The 18,048-nt window shown below is 45.0% G+C and overlaps 1 protein-coding gene across 4 annotated transcripts in view; it reads right to left on the bottom strand.

Moving 5' to 3' along the window:
* MCM8 (minichromosome maintenance 8 homologous recombination repair factor) overlaps positions 1-18,048 on the bottom strand; it is a 444,398-nt gene that overhangs the window by 215,961 nt on the left and 210,389 nt on the right. For all 4 annotated transcript variants that reach the window (XM_078649515.1, XM_078649512.1, XM_078649513.1 and 1 more), the window contains exon 13: positions 15,798-15,939. In XM_078649515.1, coding sequence (XP_078505641.1) covers positions 15,798-15,939 — 142 coding nt within the window. The remainder of the gene's footprint in view (positions 1-15,797; positions 15,940-18,048) is intronic.

Genomic DNA, 18,048 nt, shown 5'->3' with positions numbered 1-18,048 from the left:
GTGCATGGTTCTCAGGTGGGAAGACATCTGTGTTCTTGGGCCCAGCATAAGTGTTGCTCTGGCAGCAGCATTCTGGACTACTTGTAGGCGTGTCAACAGGTATTCTGGGATGCCCAAATAGAGAACGTTGACGTAGTCCAACCTGGATAAGATCAGCGCCTGGACCACAGTTTTCTTGTGTGCCACCGACAGAAGAGGCAAGAACTGCTTCAGCATTTTTAGCGCTCCAAAACAAGAGCCTGCTACAGCTTCCACTTGGGGTTCATGGATAAATTATCCTGACTCCTAAGTTTTTAATGGCCTTACCGAGACGGTGGGTGAGACATGTTCTATGGCCACCAGTTTCGCCACACATTGTCTGAAGGGAGACCAAGAAGGATAATTTCCGACTTATCGGGATTGCACTTAAACTGGTGGAGTTTGAAACAAGAAAACACTTCTGACAGGCAAGAGTTCATCACTTCCCTCTAAAATCTGTCTTCATATCGCAAGTGAAGAGCAATTGCGTGTCGTCAGCATATGACACGATCTTGGCTCCGTGGGCTTCGACCAGATGTGCCAAGGGGGTCATATAAAGGTTAAAAAGTGTGGAACTAAGAATTGAATCTTGCGGGACCCCCACCTTTAGGGAGGGAATGGGCGTTGCAAAAGGAGGAGACCAGACCGTTTGTTGTCGGTTTTTCAGAAAAGAGGAGAACCATTGGAGAACCGTGACCCCACAGCCACATTCTTGGAGTCTCAGGAGGAGCTGATCATGGGGCACGTTATGGAAGGCCGCTGATAAACCCAGCAGTATCAGCACGGCCTTTCCCCCTTTGTCCAAGGTCTCCTTGATGGCCTCTGAAGCGCAGGTTCTGTACTAAAATTAGACCTAAATCCGGATTGACTTTGGTGGAAAACTTGATTTTTTCCGCATATGTGGTGATAACACCATTAACATGTTTTTCCAGTACCTTCGAGAAAAAGGGAAACAGAGAGATTGGCCTATAATTTGTGTCTAGATCAGGATCCACCCTTGTTTTCTTTTAGTAGGGGGGAGTATTTTGGCATTCTTCCACCTGTCCGGGACAAGCCCAGACTCCAAAGAGGCGTTAAGAATCAGATTTAAAGCAGGGTAATTACCTCTGTAAGTGATGTCAGCAACTTGGCTGGACAGGGGTCAGACGGGGAACTGGATTTAAGGGCCTTCATGATTCCCAGAGAGTTGTCCAAATAGGGGGAAACTGCATGAGCAGCGGGCCCCTAGGCTGTGTCGGCGGGGTGAAAAACGCTCTAATTTTCACCCTCGCCCATTGGCAGCAGAGAAAAGGAGTCTTGAATAGTTTTAATTTTCTCATGGAAATAGGAGGCTAAATGGTTTGTCCAGGCTTCTGTTGGAGTAATAGGCCTTGCAACGGCGCTTGGGTATAAAAATTCCTTCACTGTCTTAAAAATGTCTTTACTTTGGTTAGCAGACTGTGATATTTTTGGGGGGATGAAATGTTTTTTCTCTTCTAAAACTTTTTTATAGCGCACCTTCAGTGCCTGTTTATAGGTTAATTTATCAGCGGGGCTAAAAAAAAAAATCGCCATGCCCTCTAGGCGTTTACAGTCAATCTTGCTTTTTCTGAAGGTGACTGTAAACCATGGTGCTGAGGTGCATGAGGCCTTGACAGGTCTCACAGAGGAGGGGGCGAGCTCATCAGCACGAAGCTGGAGCCAATTGTCCAGCCCTTCTGCATCCTCCTCATGTTCCCGTGGAAGGGGATTGGGTTGTTGCTGAGGGCGGTAGTGAGAGCCTCAGCTGTAATTTGGCTAAAAGGCCTGAAGCTGCGGGAGGGAGGCCTTCCCTGGAATTTACAGGAGTTATGCACCTTCTCAATCGTGAAAACGACCATCGAGTGATCGCCCCATTCTATTGGAACCGGCGCAGAAGTCACAATTGGATCAGTAGAGAAAATCTGGTCTAAAATATGTCCTTTCTCATGAGTCGCCATAAGGACATAAGGAGTCATTTAAAAAGAGCTAGTGAGCTACATAGTTTAATAGGCTCCTGTTCAATGGAATATGGATATTAAAATCACCTAAAACTAGGCAGTGTTTAAAATTAATGGCCAGAGGAGCAACAGCATTGCTGATAGAGTCAAGGAACTGACCCGCAAGGCCGGGAGGTCTGTACATCAAGATGCCTGCCACAGATTGTTGCGCTGACACCCTTACGTGGAATCCCAGACTCTCGGCCCTCGCTATGTCATCTATAAGAACCATGGTGCACGAAAGATGATTACAGGCGAACACCACAGTCGCGGTTCAACAAAGGGTTAAAAGATTCAAAAGATTTAAAAGGAATGGTTTTCCTCAAGCAAAGTGCAAATTCAGCAAACAATGAATATTAAAACACAGCAGGCATTCAATCAGTCGTGATGCAGCAATACAGCAGCGCACGTTACCCCAATAATAGACCATCCAAAGTGTGATTTGTTGGCTTCTGAAGCAGAAGGTATGAAAGAATCTAAGGATGTTCCACAGATGAAGAATGCAAGCCTGGTGTCCTTGCCCAGAAGCAGAATCCAATACATTTTGCAGACTATCTCTTCAATGTGGACTGACGGTCTGCTGTCATTACATGGTGATTTAGATTTGGGGTCGACATTTGGCTTTCCCCTAAAACACTAATAGTGCATTGCACATGCCGGTGACACACGGGTATTTTTTAATGGTAACGGTGCCCCTTTAAATACTAACGCTGTGGTCACACTACTTTGGCAATATCCTGTGTCACATGGTGTGAATGCACCCCCTTTCACTTGGAAAACTGAGCAGAAAAATCTAAGGTTTTTTTTAAAACTTACAACTAGACTTGAGGAGCTCATTATTTCACGATCTACCAGGAATAAAAGCATCTGATACTGATAATACTAATGAAATCTAGAATTTAAATTACAAAGGAATATGCACTCTTTTTAACAGTTCTGCATGTGGGCTTCTAGACCCACTTCTGATGGAGTTCATCTATCGGAGTGATCTTTGAGCAATTGTTTCTTTCCTTCTAATAGAGCGGTGCTCCAATTACCCGAGCTGCAGCCAGGTGAGGTGATGCCTGTCCTTCTACCTAATAGGTATTGCCTAGCTACTGTTAGATGTACTTAATATTATTGACATCTTTCTGTTCTGCTCTTTTCTATGTCCTGTCCGGGCGTGACCCCTCCTCTGGTCTATTATAAGCAGCTTCCAAGAGGAGGACTTTCCTTGACCTAAATCAGGTGATATGGTTATTAGTTTTTCTTTGCTATTTTTTCACAATTTGCAGTAGCGAACGGTCCTGACGAAAGCAGTGGAAAATTCCACATAAGCTGAAACATGTCGACCAACATCTAAAATAAGCAGCTATTTGGTAAACCTGCTTTAATCTTTTTGCACTGTTTTTAACTTTGGAAGTCTGGGAGATACTTAATAAAATATTTTCTCTCCACTCTCCAATTTTATACATGCACTTTATTTCACATTCTCACTAACTCATGCACTGCATACCAGTTACCCCCTACTACAACTTGGCCCCCTTGTACCTCCCACACCACATTTATCATTCTCAAAATATTGGCATTGATCACTGATAACTCCTAGTGGTTGCCAACATATTCTCCCTGGTGTAGGGAGAACCCAAATGATGAAAAGGGCGGTACAGGACGGGTACTGATGGGTACTTTTTATACCCTGGTGATACCATGTTGTGCTTACAGTATACACAGGTATGATTCCTTCTTCCTATTTTACAAGCTGGTCACACCTTTATCAGGTCTTTAAAAGACGTTCCCACAGACCCATAGACATTTAGTGTGTTACATGACTGATGTTCACTCCCATGGCCTAGGGGTCTCGGGAGCGAGCAGGCTGGCAGATGCATTCCTCCTTGATCATGTGCTTTTGCCTCCGATTTATTGCCTGCCTTGCTTAAACTAGTATCCGGTTACTAATTGATTTCCAGCTTCGACTGCTTGTTTTACTATGCATTCACCGCAGGCGCACAACACCCATTGGGATCAAAGGGCTTGAGCCCCCCTCCCCGCCCTCGTGTGTGTGGCAGCCCAGGCTGAGACAGCTTCCCGGGCACACACAGTCCAGGTCTTTAAAAGACCATTTGCTTGTTAATGAGGCTTTGTTGTTTTTCACTCCTTCTTAGAGCCCCTGCATCTCCACTGTTTATTGCTGGAAGAATTAGCCCGACATCCCCGGAAAAGTTTTCATGATGAACCCCCAATCCCCCCTTCCACCCCCCCCCCCCAAAAGTTAGGTCTGGTTGCGCCTCTGATTCGCCGAGCTTTAGCTTTAAACAGCTTAAGCTAAAACACGGGTGCCGATTACTCCAATGCAAAGAAATGGGGAAAAAAACTTTTTGTATTTCTTTACTTTTAAGCAATTATGGCACCCGTGCTTTAGCTTACAATGTTTACAGCTAAAGCACGAGTGCCACAAAGGTCACACATTTGCAAGAGTATGAGGTACTGGCATTGTAAATAAATAAGGCATTGTCATTTACAATGCTAATACCTCTATAGACCTATTGAACTGCAAATGCTTTTGGTGGGGAGCTATTCAACACACTTTGATATTTTACAGGCAAATAACAAATTGTTTTTAGCAAAATATCTCCTAAACAGAACCATGTTGTTAGTGTTAAATAAGCAACAATCTCAAATTCATGTTTTTCACACCAAGGTTACAGAGAAAATATCTTTTGTTGTCCTCGCAGTGTTTTCCGCAAACATCCTGCGAGCAACAGAAAACAAACCTTGGAACCTGTCAGCCTTCTCTACTGAAAAGGATTTCGCGGCACAAAATATTTTCGCCATAGATAAGTTTCAAAGAGCAGAAGCTGGTTTATCCCCTTCTTTCAGAAGGAGTCACTGATGTTTGATACATTTTGGTTACTGTTGACGTGGGTGAAGGGACGACCGTGACACTGGCTGTAGGGTTTAAGGAAGGTTTTATTTTTAATCCTCTCAATGGTTTGGTGACAAACGTCTTTCTAGTCCTGAAAGTTAGTCTCTCCCGGGCGAATGCACTGGGGTCCGTGGCGCTGCTCGTCTGAGGGTCCGGCTTGGGTAGCTGGTTCTTCTCCTCGGGCACCAGGGGTCTCGCCACATGCAATAGAGAAGACCAACAGGGCGGAAAGCCGTTAGGACACAATCCTCAACTGGGTTTGCACCAGGGGGCCCAGGGGGTGACGGGATAACACCGCGTGATTCTAATGTACAAAGGGGCGTGCTTCGTGTGGTTGGAGTCGGGAGGGAAGGACAAGGAGGGTAGGGAAAAGGACAAGGGGTAGGATGCAGCAAGAGCGGTATGCGCGGTGACTTTTAGGCGCTAGTGGTACGCTTGCCTATCCAGCTCGCCAAACGCCGCCGTACCTGTGTCAGCCACACTCCTCCCTCGGGAGTGTGGCACGGCGATCCGCAGGGTCGTTGGCCTCCTGGCTCTCCTCGTGGTTCTGTTTCGTCTTGGGCTTCTCCGACAACGATGCTCCGGGTTCCGTCTGCTCTCCCGTCCCGATTCTCCGTCTCCGCTGGTTCCGCCTCCCTCCTTGGGGTGTCTCCACACACTGTATACCGGACTTCCTCTCTTTTGACCAATGCGGTCTCCGTGACGTCATGAGGGGCCGGGACTTCCCCCTCGTATGGTGACGCCCACTTAAAGGGCCCATCGTCCTCGCGCTCGCCGTCAGAGGCATATCCGTGTTCCCACTCTGGGCTCTGTGGAGAAGCCGGAAACGAGACGTCAGTATGGGGCGGGCGCCACCATTCCCGTCGGGTAAGGACGCCGTCCTTACAGTTACACGCAAGTGTTGCTTAGAATCTGCCACAGTCACAGAACCCCCAAGGTACTCTCAGAATCCTCTAAGTCCTAAAAAGTCAGAAATCTTCTCCAAGGCAGGCTTGGGAGTGAATATCTTGCTTTCCCACGAGCTCCAGTGAACCCCCCTGAGGGGGAGGGGCCCGTGACGTGAAGGTCAGTCTTAGTGATTGGATGGTGATGAAAGCTGTTCAGCCCAAGGTGATGTCTCTGGGTGGTTCACTTCCTGTGGTGTCCCTCCCTCCTCTCCCCATCGTTCATTGCTCTTCCTGCTTTTCTTCAGCATTGAGGTTCCCTCATGTTGTTTCAGCTAGATTCGGGGTTACATTACAAAAGTGCTGTGGAATAGTATGTGGTGTATCTCTACCGCACAGTTAACCAGATTATTTTTATATTTTGACACAAACCTTTTGCTGATGGCAAACTGTCCTAGACCTTTGTACCTTCATGTGGGATCACCTTGGTGTCGCCACAGTATTACCACCTCACTCGAAATCTGCATAAACAGGAGACGTGTGCTCCTGGAGTTACCATAAGATGGCCTTGTGTCCACAGCACACTGGGATTGTGAGTGTTTGTCATTATAGGGTTACTTTATTGCTGTCTGTCTGCTCAAGGCTCGCAAGCCGATTGACGCAGGTGAGGTCAGCCGATTGACGCAGGTGAGGTATTATTACACCAACTGACTGCCCAGGAATACATTCATTCACTGGTTTATGTATTTATTTATATGGGAGTTTTTTTTTAATCTACAGTTGAAGTACAGGGTCTGTACCTGGTTCATGAGACACAAATAGTTCTTGGTGGCCACATTTCCCTTGTACAAGCCTCACAGCTGGCTTTGACTTTCCTGCACTGGGTTTGAGGGGTGGGGGGGGGGGATTCGTGGCACCACTGTTGTTCCCCTCACCGGGTGGTCTTTAACAGCCTTGGTTGAACCCCTATGGAATTCGCCTTCAGTGCCACTACACCAGCAGTAATGCTGGTGGAAGTCTTTAGGGCCACTGAAAAACTGACACTACTCCCACCAGCGAGTCTAGTCTGTGGGAGGTCAGATATAAAATGTGTAAATCTATGCGCATGCGTTTAAACATAGAATTAGGCGTAGAATTCTGTATTTCTGTAATTCCTACATAGTTCCAGGTGTACACTTGTGAAGCTCCAAGAGTAGCATCCTACAAGCAAGAGTAGTTGTGCATTTGTAATTGTACGTAGTGTGCATTCGTAATTGTACGTAGTGTACTATTATAAGTGTGTAATCTCTTAACCAAAGTACTTGCTCACTTTTTTCTTTTCCTTTTCTTCTCCAAAGGGAGTGTGCATTTCCTTGTGGAAAAGCCACTTTTCCTAAATAACTGACCAATTTCGGGGAAGTATTTATTGTTTATTTCCACCTTGTGAACAGATTTAGGCCTGTCTTGCTGTCCTCGTCCTTCACACGAGTAAATCCCTGACTTCTTCCAGAGAAAGACTAGGCCAAGGAAACGTGTAAAGGCTCAGAAACTCACAAGTCGGCAGATGTATTCACATTTTTGGGGATATTCCCTCCCAGCAACTTGAAGCCTCCACACATTACAGCAGGTTTACTTTCAAGTAATATTACAGCACACTGGTGTAATAAGAGCAGATGAGTGTAAATGTGCGTTTGTGAGGACAGAACGTGAACTTGCACACAGCACCAATAGCTTTTTTTGTGTGTAAGTTGAATTTGCACGCCAAATTGGCTTTGTAAATGGGGCCCTTTAGCACCAAGACGCTCCTTGGTATACATATGTGCAGTGTGCTTTCAAAAATCCAGCACGTAACTCTCAAGTAATTATCACTCCTGTGTGTTTATTTTGTAAATGTAGTTGCCATAAATTTGTGACGAAATCACCCACAATGTTGCTGCATGAAAAAACAAAGTTTCCACGGGCGCTAAGCTGTAAATAAGAGAGGGCACTATTGTCTATACTATATACACCAGGATGAAAGGCTGAACAGATGTTTCAATCAAAGGCTGAGCAGATCTACCGAGATGCATAGCTGTCCTTTCTGGTTGCACCCACATCTGGGCAGAGGACTCCATAAACACCTGCGCTGTCTTACCTGCTGCCCCGCCTGGTCTCAAGCCTAGGGGGTATCAAGGTTCCAGCACTAGGCTGGTTTAAACACATCTTGGGGGGGACGGGGGGGGGGGGGGGGGGAGACATACAAGCTAGCAGCACCCATAAAGTTGTGGGCCCCGTAGAAATTCAGATTTGAGGTACCAGGGGGATGAACCTTGCTGCCAATTCTCTGACTCAATCATTTGATATAAGGTTATTACTACACAACTTGACCCAGGGCAATGTCCGGCTTCACAGGACCAGATGTTAACCTTTTTCAGGGTGACAGGAAGCGGTAGGATACATGGCTCAGAATCAATGCCATGTAAACCCCCTGATATCAGAATATGAGGGTGGCTGTGCCCGAAGGAAGCAGGGTGGAGGGCCCCTGGCTTGCTGTAATGCGCAGAGCTTAGCTTTGCATGTTCAATGGGACTGCACATACCAACCAGTCGAGGGCTTCCTATGACCAAGCAAGGAGGCATGTTGTGTTTTTGGCGGCGAAGGTGGGAGGGGGGAGGGGGGAATCATTTTGAAAGCTGGCATGCAGCGAGTGACAGGGCAGTGCACCTTATTTCAAGCACAGACCTTACATCAGTGCACACAGTGTGCACGAGTGTGTGCAAAGGTGCATGTGTGTTTATTTCTTAAATTTGTATAGCACAAAACAGTCACCCTCGGGTATCCTGGCGCTGTGCTTGCCCAGATGACATTGTGTATAAAGATAGCCTATTTAACGCCGCGGTATGCGCAAATTGCTAGTTCTTAGGGAAGATCCATGTCTTTACAAGGCTCTTTCTAAATAGGAGCAGAGATTTGATTTGCCTAATGTATTTATTTCTTAAATTTATATAGCGTTAAACTGTAGGTGCTGACTGAGGTGATGGTCTCCAAATAAGTTAAATGGTGTTATCTAGTGCCTGCTTTATGTTGTTGGACACTACCACAATAAGAAGGCAAGAACACAAATGGCCAAAGGCGGGCGCATGTCCCACCTCTTTGTTTACTGGTCACTCCCACCAAACTTCAAAACACCTCTGGCAAAACACTTATAAGGTCCCAGAGGCGAGACCTATAGGCTGTGCCAATTCTTGTTTCTTATGTAAGCTGCAGGGCAGCCCTGTCTTCTGATGCATATATTTTCTACTGATGAGTATAGATTTTAAGCAGAGACATATCATGGTTTGAGATGGTGTCGGATATGGCCTGTCCGAGTTGAGAAAAGCCTAATTGCTACAAGATGTGTAGAGCCATGTGTTGCTTCGCTTGCGCTTTCAGCTCATGGAGATTTCAGACGGTTGTCAGTAAATGCACATTTCTGAACCCATGAGCATCCTAGGTGGGCTGCAACTGGAACAATGCACTTTGTAAAAATGTGTGGTTCTGAAATAAGCCTTAAGAACGAAATTCTGTCCTGAAAATGTTGGCATTTCACCACAAAACATAGCTACTGACAGCGGTTTGCATAAATTGAGACATAAAAGTAGACATTATGGCGGATCAAAGAAGTTTAGTAGTTGCTAGAAACAGTGAAATAGCTGGCAAGGTGACAATCTTCAAAGTTCTATTTCTGTAGATAGCTGTCGAAAATGTGTTGGTATAAGATAAGTTTGTTACATGCCAAGTTTCTTTCTTATGATCAACTATCTTGAATAAAACTCTCTCCCACGGGCACCTGCACACCTACTCAATTGATCTCCTTGGCAACATGCTCAATATCTCTTGTAGAGAATGCAGGTATTTGTGGCTTTCCGCTATGGATGATAAATACGTAGCTTTGTGATGAATTTGAATAAAATGCCAAAGTTGAACAATGTCCAACAATATCAGGCAGAAGTAATTCCGTGTCAAACAGCCAAATGATTCAACATTCTGGCACATATCAGCAAAGTAGGGGCCTGGAGATGACTGTCTTGAGGAGTTGCATTCTCATGCCACGGGCCTGTGACTTGATGGGAATAATCTTGTTCAGCTTAGCGATGCATTAAAAAAAGACTATGCTTTGAAGTCTGGTATGGGTATCTTTTCAGTAGATAATTAAGGGACTTTGTCGTGTCTGTGCTAGTGCTGATGGCCTGCAGTTTCTTGTGAGAATGCTTCCCAAACAATTCCAGCCCATTAAAGGCCGTATATAAAATCTTTGCTTGGATGCCTCGACAAACAGAGATCCTATGTAGCAACCCTGTCGTCAAGAATGGTTAAGTTCACCAACTACTTCATGCTGCTAGTGCCAATGTCAAAGATATGTCTAATAAAGCAGAGGACACATACTACCCTTTTGAGAGTATGGCTTTGGTCTCTGTGTAACAATTCCCAGGGGTCAGAACAATGTAGAGGGTGAGTTTGTGCTTTAGTTGGCAGTCCTGTCAGCTCAGTATTGCATTATCATTAGTTGCCTTCACTAACCTAGTCACAAAGACATGGACACTCTTCCCCAGCGAGCTTGTTGTTCTTTTCCTGTGTCAAGGAACTGTGCAGCAACTGAGGTGACTAAATCTGCTTTAGTTTGGCTCAAATGACAAGTGGGTGCCATGTTGTGAGTTTTATTCTTCTCCATACATGATACTGTAAGTGAGAAAGTGTTAAGATTCTTCACATGTAGAATTCCTTGCTCCCACCAATCATCCTCAACAAGAATTGCACTGAATGGCATCTGTAGTTTGTCCTTTAAACTGAACAGGACACCTTTCCCTTCGGTTGATAGGTAAACATTTGCAGATGTTCTCTACATGAGGCTGTGAAACCTACCTATGTTGGCTAGTGGTGAAGCTTCGGTTATGTTCGCTGTGCCTTTATATAGGGTGCTATCGTCTCACTCATCCCCACTCTCCTCAAATTCAGCTTACTCTAGAAAGAGAGGCAGGCAATATTTCTTCTAATCTTCTTCATCCTAGTCCATCTCTGCTGGAGTTATTGAGGCTTGAGCTTTAAACAACTACAGTTTAATGGAAAGAACCAATGCATGAGCTTATATTATGTTTGATCGATCTAGTGGGATGACAAGGTGCAAATGTCCTGGTCTGTCGCAGGAAACTTTGTATAGAAGTCCACATTGCATTTTTCCAAAAAAAAAAATCAGCCTGTGCATGCATTCTTGGTCTCAGTAATATTTAGTTAAGTGGTAGGGAAGTTCCGTCTTACAACCCAAAAGTGGATGCTAAGGTCTTCAGGAGGGACAGCTCCTCGAAACTCAGGCCCTTCACCTGCTTTAAAACTACATAGACTGGGGGCCCGATTCCCTTAAATCTACCAGACATTACCAGAGAGGTACTTGAGTTGCGGCTTTCAGCCCCGAAATCTATAGGCTGGGACTGGAAACTCTCCTTTAAAACCGTTTATAGACAGGCCCATGGTTACATTATATGCCCCATCTTCAAGGGTTCAGAGAGTGGGACTTAACCGGAATCTCTAAAGTAGGCGATAAAAGGCAGGCTTCCCATTTACAGTCCTCTGCAAAGCTCCAAAGTGAATATTTCTACAACAAATCCCATTTCTACCAATACTTGCAGATGTAACATGCCCTTCAACCCCAATACACAGTCCTACAATCCCCACCAGAATACAGTTCCCTTGAGGGACACATTTTTATGGGCCCCACAGTTACGGGAGGCATCTCCTGGATATACAGATCCCTAGTTAATAAATCCACCAGTTCCCTGCAAGACCCGAAAGCCAAGTGGGAGCAAAGGGAAGGTGCCTTCGACGAGCCGGACTGGAGAGATGTCACATGGGAATGTTCCATTATTCAGAGAGATGACCGCACACTCCTGGGCACAGGGACAGTTCTGGCCAAACGCAACTTTGCCAAATGCTGATGCCCCTAGGCACTGGTGAGCTGGAGGCCAGCGATAGAAAAGAGAGCCAAACTTGAGGAGCCAATTTGTTAATCTAGATGGTGTCCAAAAAACACTAAAAGGGTATGGACAAAATGGTTACATCATTATGGCAAAGACTCAACAGTACTCTGAAAAGCCTGTACCGATGCTGGTCTGGTACACGTCAATTTGTTGTAAAAGTCGATAAAATTAAATAAAATTTTCAGCATTAAAAAAAACCTACGTAAGCAGTCTTGTTCTGGGTCCCTTTTTCCCCTCTTTCTCCACGTATTCCTCTTCAGAAGTAGACGCTTCATGATCCTAATTGGTGAACCTTGAAACCCAATTAGGGTTCTACTGATTCAAATTGAATGTGCAGTGCATGGGCCTAGCCTGTACGGTCTGTGACATGGTTGGGGAGGCCATTTCCAGGGGTCCCGTCATTTTTATCGATGAGTATAGTGTCAACAACCACAAGGTCGAGAATATTTTTGTAGACCATATCACTGATTGGTCATCCTTTGTCGATGAGATCGCCCACTACATTTTATTTGTTGACAGAATGTGGAGGACTCTACAATGTGGCAGCTGAAGATGCTGCGTTGGTCAATGAGGTGGTTGACACGATTTGGCAAACACGTTTTCTGAAGCTTCAATGAAGTGGCAAGCTTAGGTGTTTTCTTTCTTTCATGTCCTTTTTGATCCAACTACAGAAACCTTTTTCCAGTGTTTTGGATGGAGTAAATAGAGACACTATGTCCACTGACTATTCACCTAAAGAATATAGTCATTCTATGTTCATTGCTTTTCTCTCACACATGTGGGGCACGATCTGTGTGCTGGTGGTTGAACCCAATAAATATGAGGGCTGTATCAATGATCTTTTAGCTCCACCACTCCAACAGGGCTTCAAAAGAGAGTGTTTTTCCTTGCTCAGTGAGCTATGTAAAGAAAAGGGCGCAAAATATGCCTTCATGTAGATTCCACCTTGACGTACTTGCCAGAGGCAAAGAGGCTGCCCCTGCTCTTTGGAATTGGGACTAATTGCAAAGTGCATTTCAGAAAAAAAGCATGCAAGACGAAACCGTATGTATCTCGAAGACCTGATCTGTAGCAAGGATGGGACTAAAATCCACTTCCAGCAGCAGAATGTGATTTAACGCAGGTATTGGAATTAATTGTCATCAAAAAGAAGATTGTGTCGATTCCCCTTTTAATAGGAAGGTGGGAGAAAATCGAAGGTGGAAGAACTTCAAAGGTAAGGAATCCTCCCAGGGTCCTAATGGTGCTCAGACTCTCTCCGCCTCATTGGCTGCTTTGCATGACTTGCAGTGAAGTTGATTAGCTACAAACAGTACTATGTAAAATAAATGTACTCATGTTTCTACCTGGTCAGTCCAACCTGCCGACAGGGAGTAATTCAAGCATGTGAATCTATACTGGAGAAATGCCAGTCTTATCTTCTCTGGAGACTCATCTATTGCAACACCCTCATGTTTGATTTGCTTAAGCCATTTATAAATAAGAAAGATGTGATCTGATCCATGGTCAACTCTATGAGCAATAGGGGGACATGTTTTTACTCACAACTTTGAGGAAGAGTGATGTTTTTCTTAAGAATTGTTCCATTAAATGAAAACTACTGTAATGACAATACCATAGCCGCACTGTGGTTGGAAAAATATAATAGAGGCAGTGAAACAGATGCAATAATTAATTACAGGGGGAGCAAGAGTGAAGTCAGACGCATGAAGATGTTTGGCCTCAATAGTTTTGGATCTCCTGCTCATATCTGGACTGAGCTGTTCTCCTCAGTAATGGGTCAGAATTTGCTTAAACAATTTAAATAGCCTTTTATGGCATTTGAAACTATGAAAGGAACAGAGAACAACGACGTCACTTGGCAGATAGTACTTAGTTCATGTTATGTGTACGAGTCCCTGCCTAAACTCAGAGCCCCCCAGAGTGTTTTTTCTGGACTGCTACACAAGTACACAGTACAGGTTGGCGCACAGAACATATCAGACAGAGAAAACTGAATAAAGTCAAAGTGAAAGTGCACCATCAAAATAATTTTAAAAAAATACGCTTATATAGTTTCATTAGCTGAAAGAAACATATCAAAACATTAGATCAAATATTTTGTGGTGAATTGTCTCCCTAAATTAGAAAAGGTACAGAAGTATACAACCACTTTCTATCTATCGCCTATTGAAAGATGGCAGCCCCAGCCTGACCATAGGCTCTACCTACCTGAGAAGTGCAAGGCAGGACTGGTGCTGCATTACTTCCTCCTCTCTACCCGGTTCTTAATTTGTAAAAAAAAAAACACGTGCCAGAGCCCTTGTCAGGATGCCACTGCAGCTTGCATCTCCCACTGCCCCTGCAGCACTGCCAATGCAAGTACCAACACAACTACTAACCATTACACTCCTATAAGTGACAGTTCAAGGCCCCAAACCTGTAAGAATGTCTTAGCACGAAATGTATTTGTCATTTTAATGTAAATTGAATTATTAAACAACTGCTGTTGTGCTCATCTTTAATTAGACAGAGACACCATGTGGCAGGCTGTTATATGCGCCGGTGTTGACAATTAAGTGGAGGTGCTGTGTACCGGAAATCACAGGCTCAAATTAAGCTCTGTCTTTACATCCCTGAGTGTTCTCTAGGTCTCAAGAAATCCAAGTGAAGAGACTGAAGTAAGGGTACCCCCTTCGACCTTCAGCTGCCTTGCAGCTCCTGGGTCTGTAGAGATCAGGGGAAGTAGGTTATAGGGAGGTGCTCCCTGCAGGAGCTCAGAGGATGATGCAGTAGTTGCTCATCCCTCTTTTCAGCAGGAAGGAGTGCCATCAGTTTAAGACTGAAAAGGACATTCAGAAAGAAATTGAGAAAAGTGTCAAAATGCCAGACCTGTATCTAAAGACAAAAGTGGAGACACACCCAGAGCGGGTATGATCAGATTATAGCATGCAGAGCATTTCTAAACGTATGTGAAGGCAACACTGAAGGTGGAAGAGGCTAGCAAGCAATCTGGTAGCTTTATTACACACATAGGAAGGAAAGGAGGGGGGAAGAAATGTCGGGGTCGGTAAGGATGTTTAGAAAGGCTATTCTATCAGATTTGAGCGATGTGGGGTAGAGTTGCAGAAATGTAGGTACATTTCATATTTGATGGTGGTGGAGCAATGCCCATGTAGAAATATACTAAGGGCCTCATTACGAGTACTGCGTTACTGGGACCATTGTACTTGTGGTAGTAGTCCGACCACCACCACCTCTCCGCCCTAGTACGAGTGTGGCGGTGGGACCGCCACAAGACCGCCGCCGCCACAGGGATCAAGGATCATGTTGCGGCGGCAGTCTGACAACGGCCTGAACATGCTGGAGGGGCCGATGCCGGCACAGCGGAACATATTCTGACCTGCATATCTACCGCCCTTTTCATGGCGGGGATCCAGTCATGAAAAGGTTGGCAGGCATGCAAGTATACTATAAGGCCCCAAGTAATTATTTAGCAGAGGGAGGCACAGAGAGACGGGGATTCTTTGGCAGGTTAGGGGTAGTGTTGAATGTTCTCTAGCGCTACCATATGTCTGCTCTTCAAATAGCTGAACGGGACAGTTTTGAAGGGGAGTCTGGCGAGCACACCAAACATATGCACAGCCCTCGGGATCAGAAGGCCTTAATAGATCATTCGAATTTCTGTTTCCTCTCCATGTTGTCACTCAACTCCTCTGCCGTAAAAGCATTGATGCTCATACAGAAGCATGGACAGTTCTATTTTTATGAAATTACGAACAAATTGGAAATTATGGCCTGAAATACCATAAGGTACAGCAATGCCATAATAAAGGCAGATTGTGCGCTACACAAATGCTAATTAACATTAACCCTGCACGAAAAGTGCGTGTGAGAGAAAAGCATGAATTAAAATCCCAAGATACAACTCACACAATTGTACAATGAACAAAGCACATTTGCTTCTACAGAAAAGTATATATCAAATGTTTTATCGCGATGCCTCGCTAACGGAGCTGAGTGGCCCAGCTTTTTCATTTCTCACCTTGGTCTCCAAGAACCAGGGCACCAGCTTCCAATCCAAAATCCCCAGTCGAGCTGTCTCTAGAAAGAGTTACTGTCAGACCAGACGAGGTTGTCGTATTGCCACAGACATACACACCACGAGGGGCAACATTACAAACTGCCTACAAAAGAATACAGGAAAAATTAACTTAAGAAATCCCTTGTCAAAAGTCGACATGGATTTTTTTCACTTGAAACAGACATATAATGGAATCCATTTTTTTATAAATTTAAAATGTCTTGCAAAACCAACATTCTAAGACATTTCATGGTTTCTGAATACACTCAGATTTTAAATCCTATTTGTTTCCATGCTGTTTCCTTTTTAAAAAATGTATTTTATGGAAGACTTCAATGGAAGGTAAACAAATAAGTCATAGCAATAATTATAAGATTACATACATTGAATTACTAGCATACCTATGTATAATTTTGAGAAGCATGTACATGTTCACCTCACATATTGGCTCCAACAGTCTCCAAATAGAGGGATGGAATAAGGTTTAGACAAAATTCAACGGGGTAAGGGAACTAAAAGGTATACTAGGGAATGCTTCCTTAACTAATTATGAAACAATTTAATAAAACTGCTGAACATAGCAAAGTAAATAGTAAACATAATAAAAGGGAGCGAAATCTGCTGAAGAATCATTGGATGGGAAGAAGGGTTTTACAAAATATGTTTGGGCTTTAACTATAGATCTTGTAGATGCCATCAGGCCATCTACCTCGGTTATGGGTGTATATAGTTTAATTTATGACACTTAGCTAATTTCCCCTCCCGCTCCTCATTTCAGAGTCCACTATTCATTCCAGGTCCTTGGGTGCCTGGAGGTATGAGCACTATATAAAACTTGAATTTTTGTTTAACAATGATAGCGACATTCTGGCCCAGCGGTTGCAACCATATTTGGCTTCATTGGTGCACCCGGATCAATAAGGTTCATGCCTCAGTGGGGGACCCGCCACTGCCTCCGAAGATTGCAGTCGGCTCTGGCACATCGGCATCTGATTACCTCTTACTTGGCACTCCCATCCATAGACTTTGAAAAAGCTTTCGATTCAGTGGATGTATGACATTACAACGCATACTTTTACAACGCCTACCTTTACATCGAAAGTTTTACAACGCATACCATTACAACGCATAATGCTTTTGGGCGCTGGATAGTGAATAGTTTAATTTACTTTTCCAACTCCAGTCCCCGTGGATAGTAGGGAAGGTGTTGGATAGTACATTAAACTTATTCCCAATCCTAGAGCGCCCCCCACCGCTATGCGTTGTAATGGTTTGCGTTGTAAAAGTTGCGTTGTAATGGTAGTTCGTTGTAAAAGTTTCGTTGTAAAGGCTGTATACCGATTCAGTGGACTGGGCGCATCTACAGGGTGTGCTGGCCGAAATGGGGTTCGGGCCCCACTTCTGTTCTCTGGTCCGAGTCCTCTATGCCTACCAGAGAGCGCACGTCCTGGTTAACGGGGTACTGTCAGACACCTTCCCCATCGCCAGGGATGTCCCCTTTCTCCTTTGCTACTCGCCCTGGCGATGGAACCTTTGGCGTCCCTGGTGCAGGCTGAGGACCCCCTCCGTCGATGGGAACGGCCAAATACGGATACTGACAAGATTGCGTTATACGCGGATGATGTGCTTGTCTTCCTGTCTGACCCCGCCTCCTCCGGGCAGCAGTGCCTCCGGATCCTACATGCTTTCGAGCAGGTCTCAGGGTTGCGGCTTAACCCCGGGAAGTCCGTGTTGGTCCCACTGCATCTCTCTAGAGAGTGCTTTGAGTGGCAGTCCACCATCCCGCTCCAGAGGCAGTCCTTTAAGTATCTGGGGATCTGGATCGCCCTTCTTCCCGAGCTGGGCTGGTCCCTCAACGTGGCCCCCTTGGTTAAGAAGGCTATGGAGGACCTTCTCAAATGGAAAGTGCTGCCTCTGAACCCCCCGGGGAGAGTGGCTCTGTTTAAAATGATGATCCTCCCCAGGTTCCTTTACGTCCTGCAGAACATCCCTTTCTGGTTTTCCAGGGTCTGGTTTAGGAAACTGGACAGTCTAATCACTACGTTTCGCTGGAGTGGAGGACGGGCCCGGGTGGCTCTGTCTGTTTGTCGGATTCCCTCTTATGACGGCAGCATGGGGATGACACACCTATATCTCTATTTTCTGGCGGTACGCCTATTAGTGGTACACGATTGGTTTAGTGGGGGCTTGAATTGAGCGAACTGGGGATTAT

Source organism: Lissotriton helveticus, chromosome 6, assembly GCF_964261635.1.
Source record: "Lissotriton helveticus chromosome 6, aLisHel1.1, whole genome shotgun sequence".
Classification (NCBI taxonomy): domain Eukaryota; kingdom Metazoa; phylum Chordata; class Amphibia; order Caudata; family Salamandridae; genus Lissotriton; species Lissotriton helveticus.
Note: the sequence above shows the minus strand (reverse complement) of the source record. Positions and strands in the feature narration are given on the sequence as shown.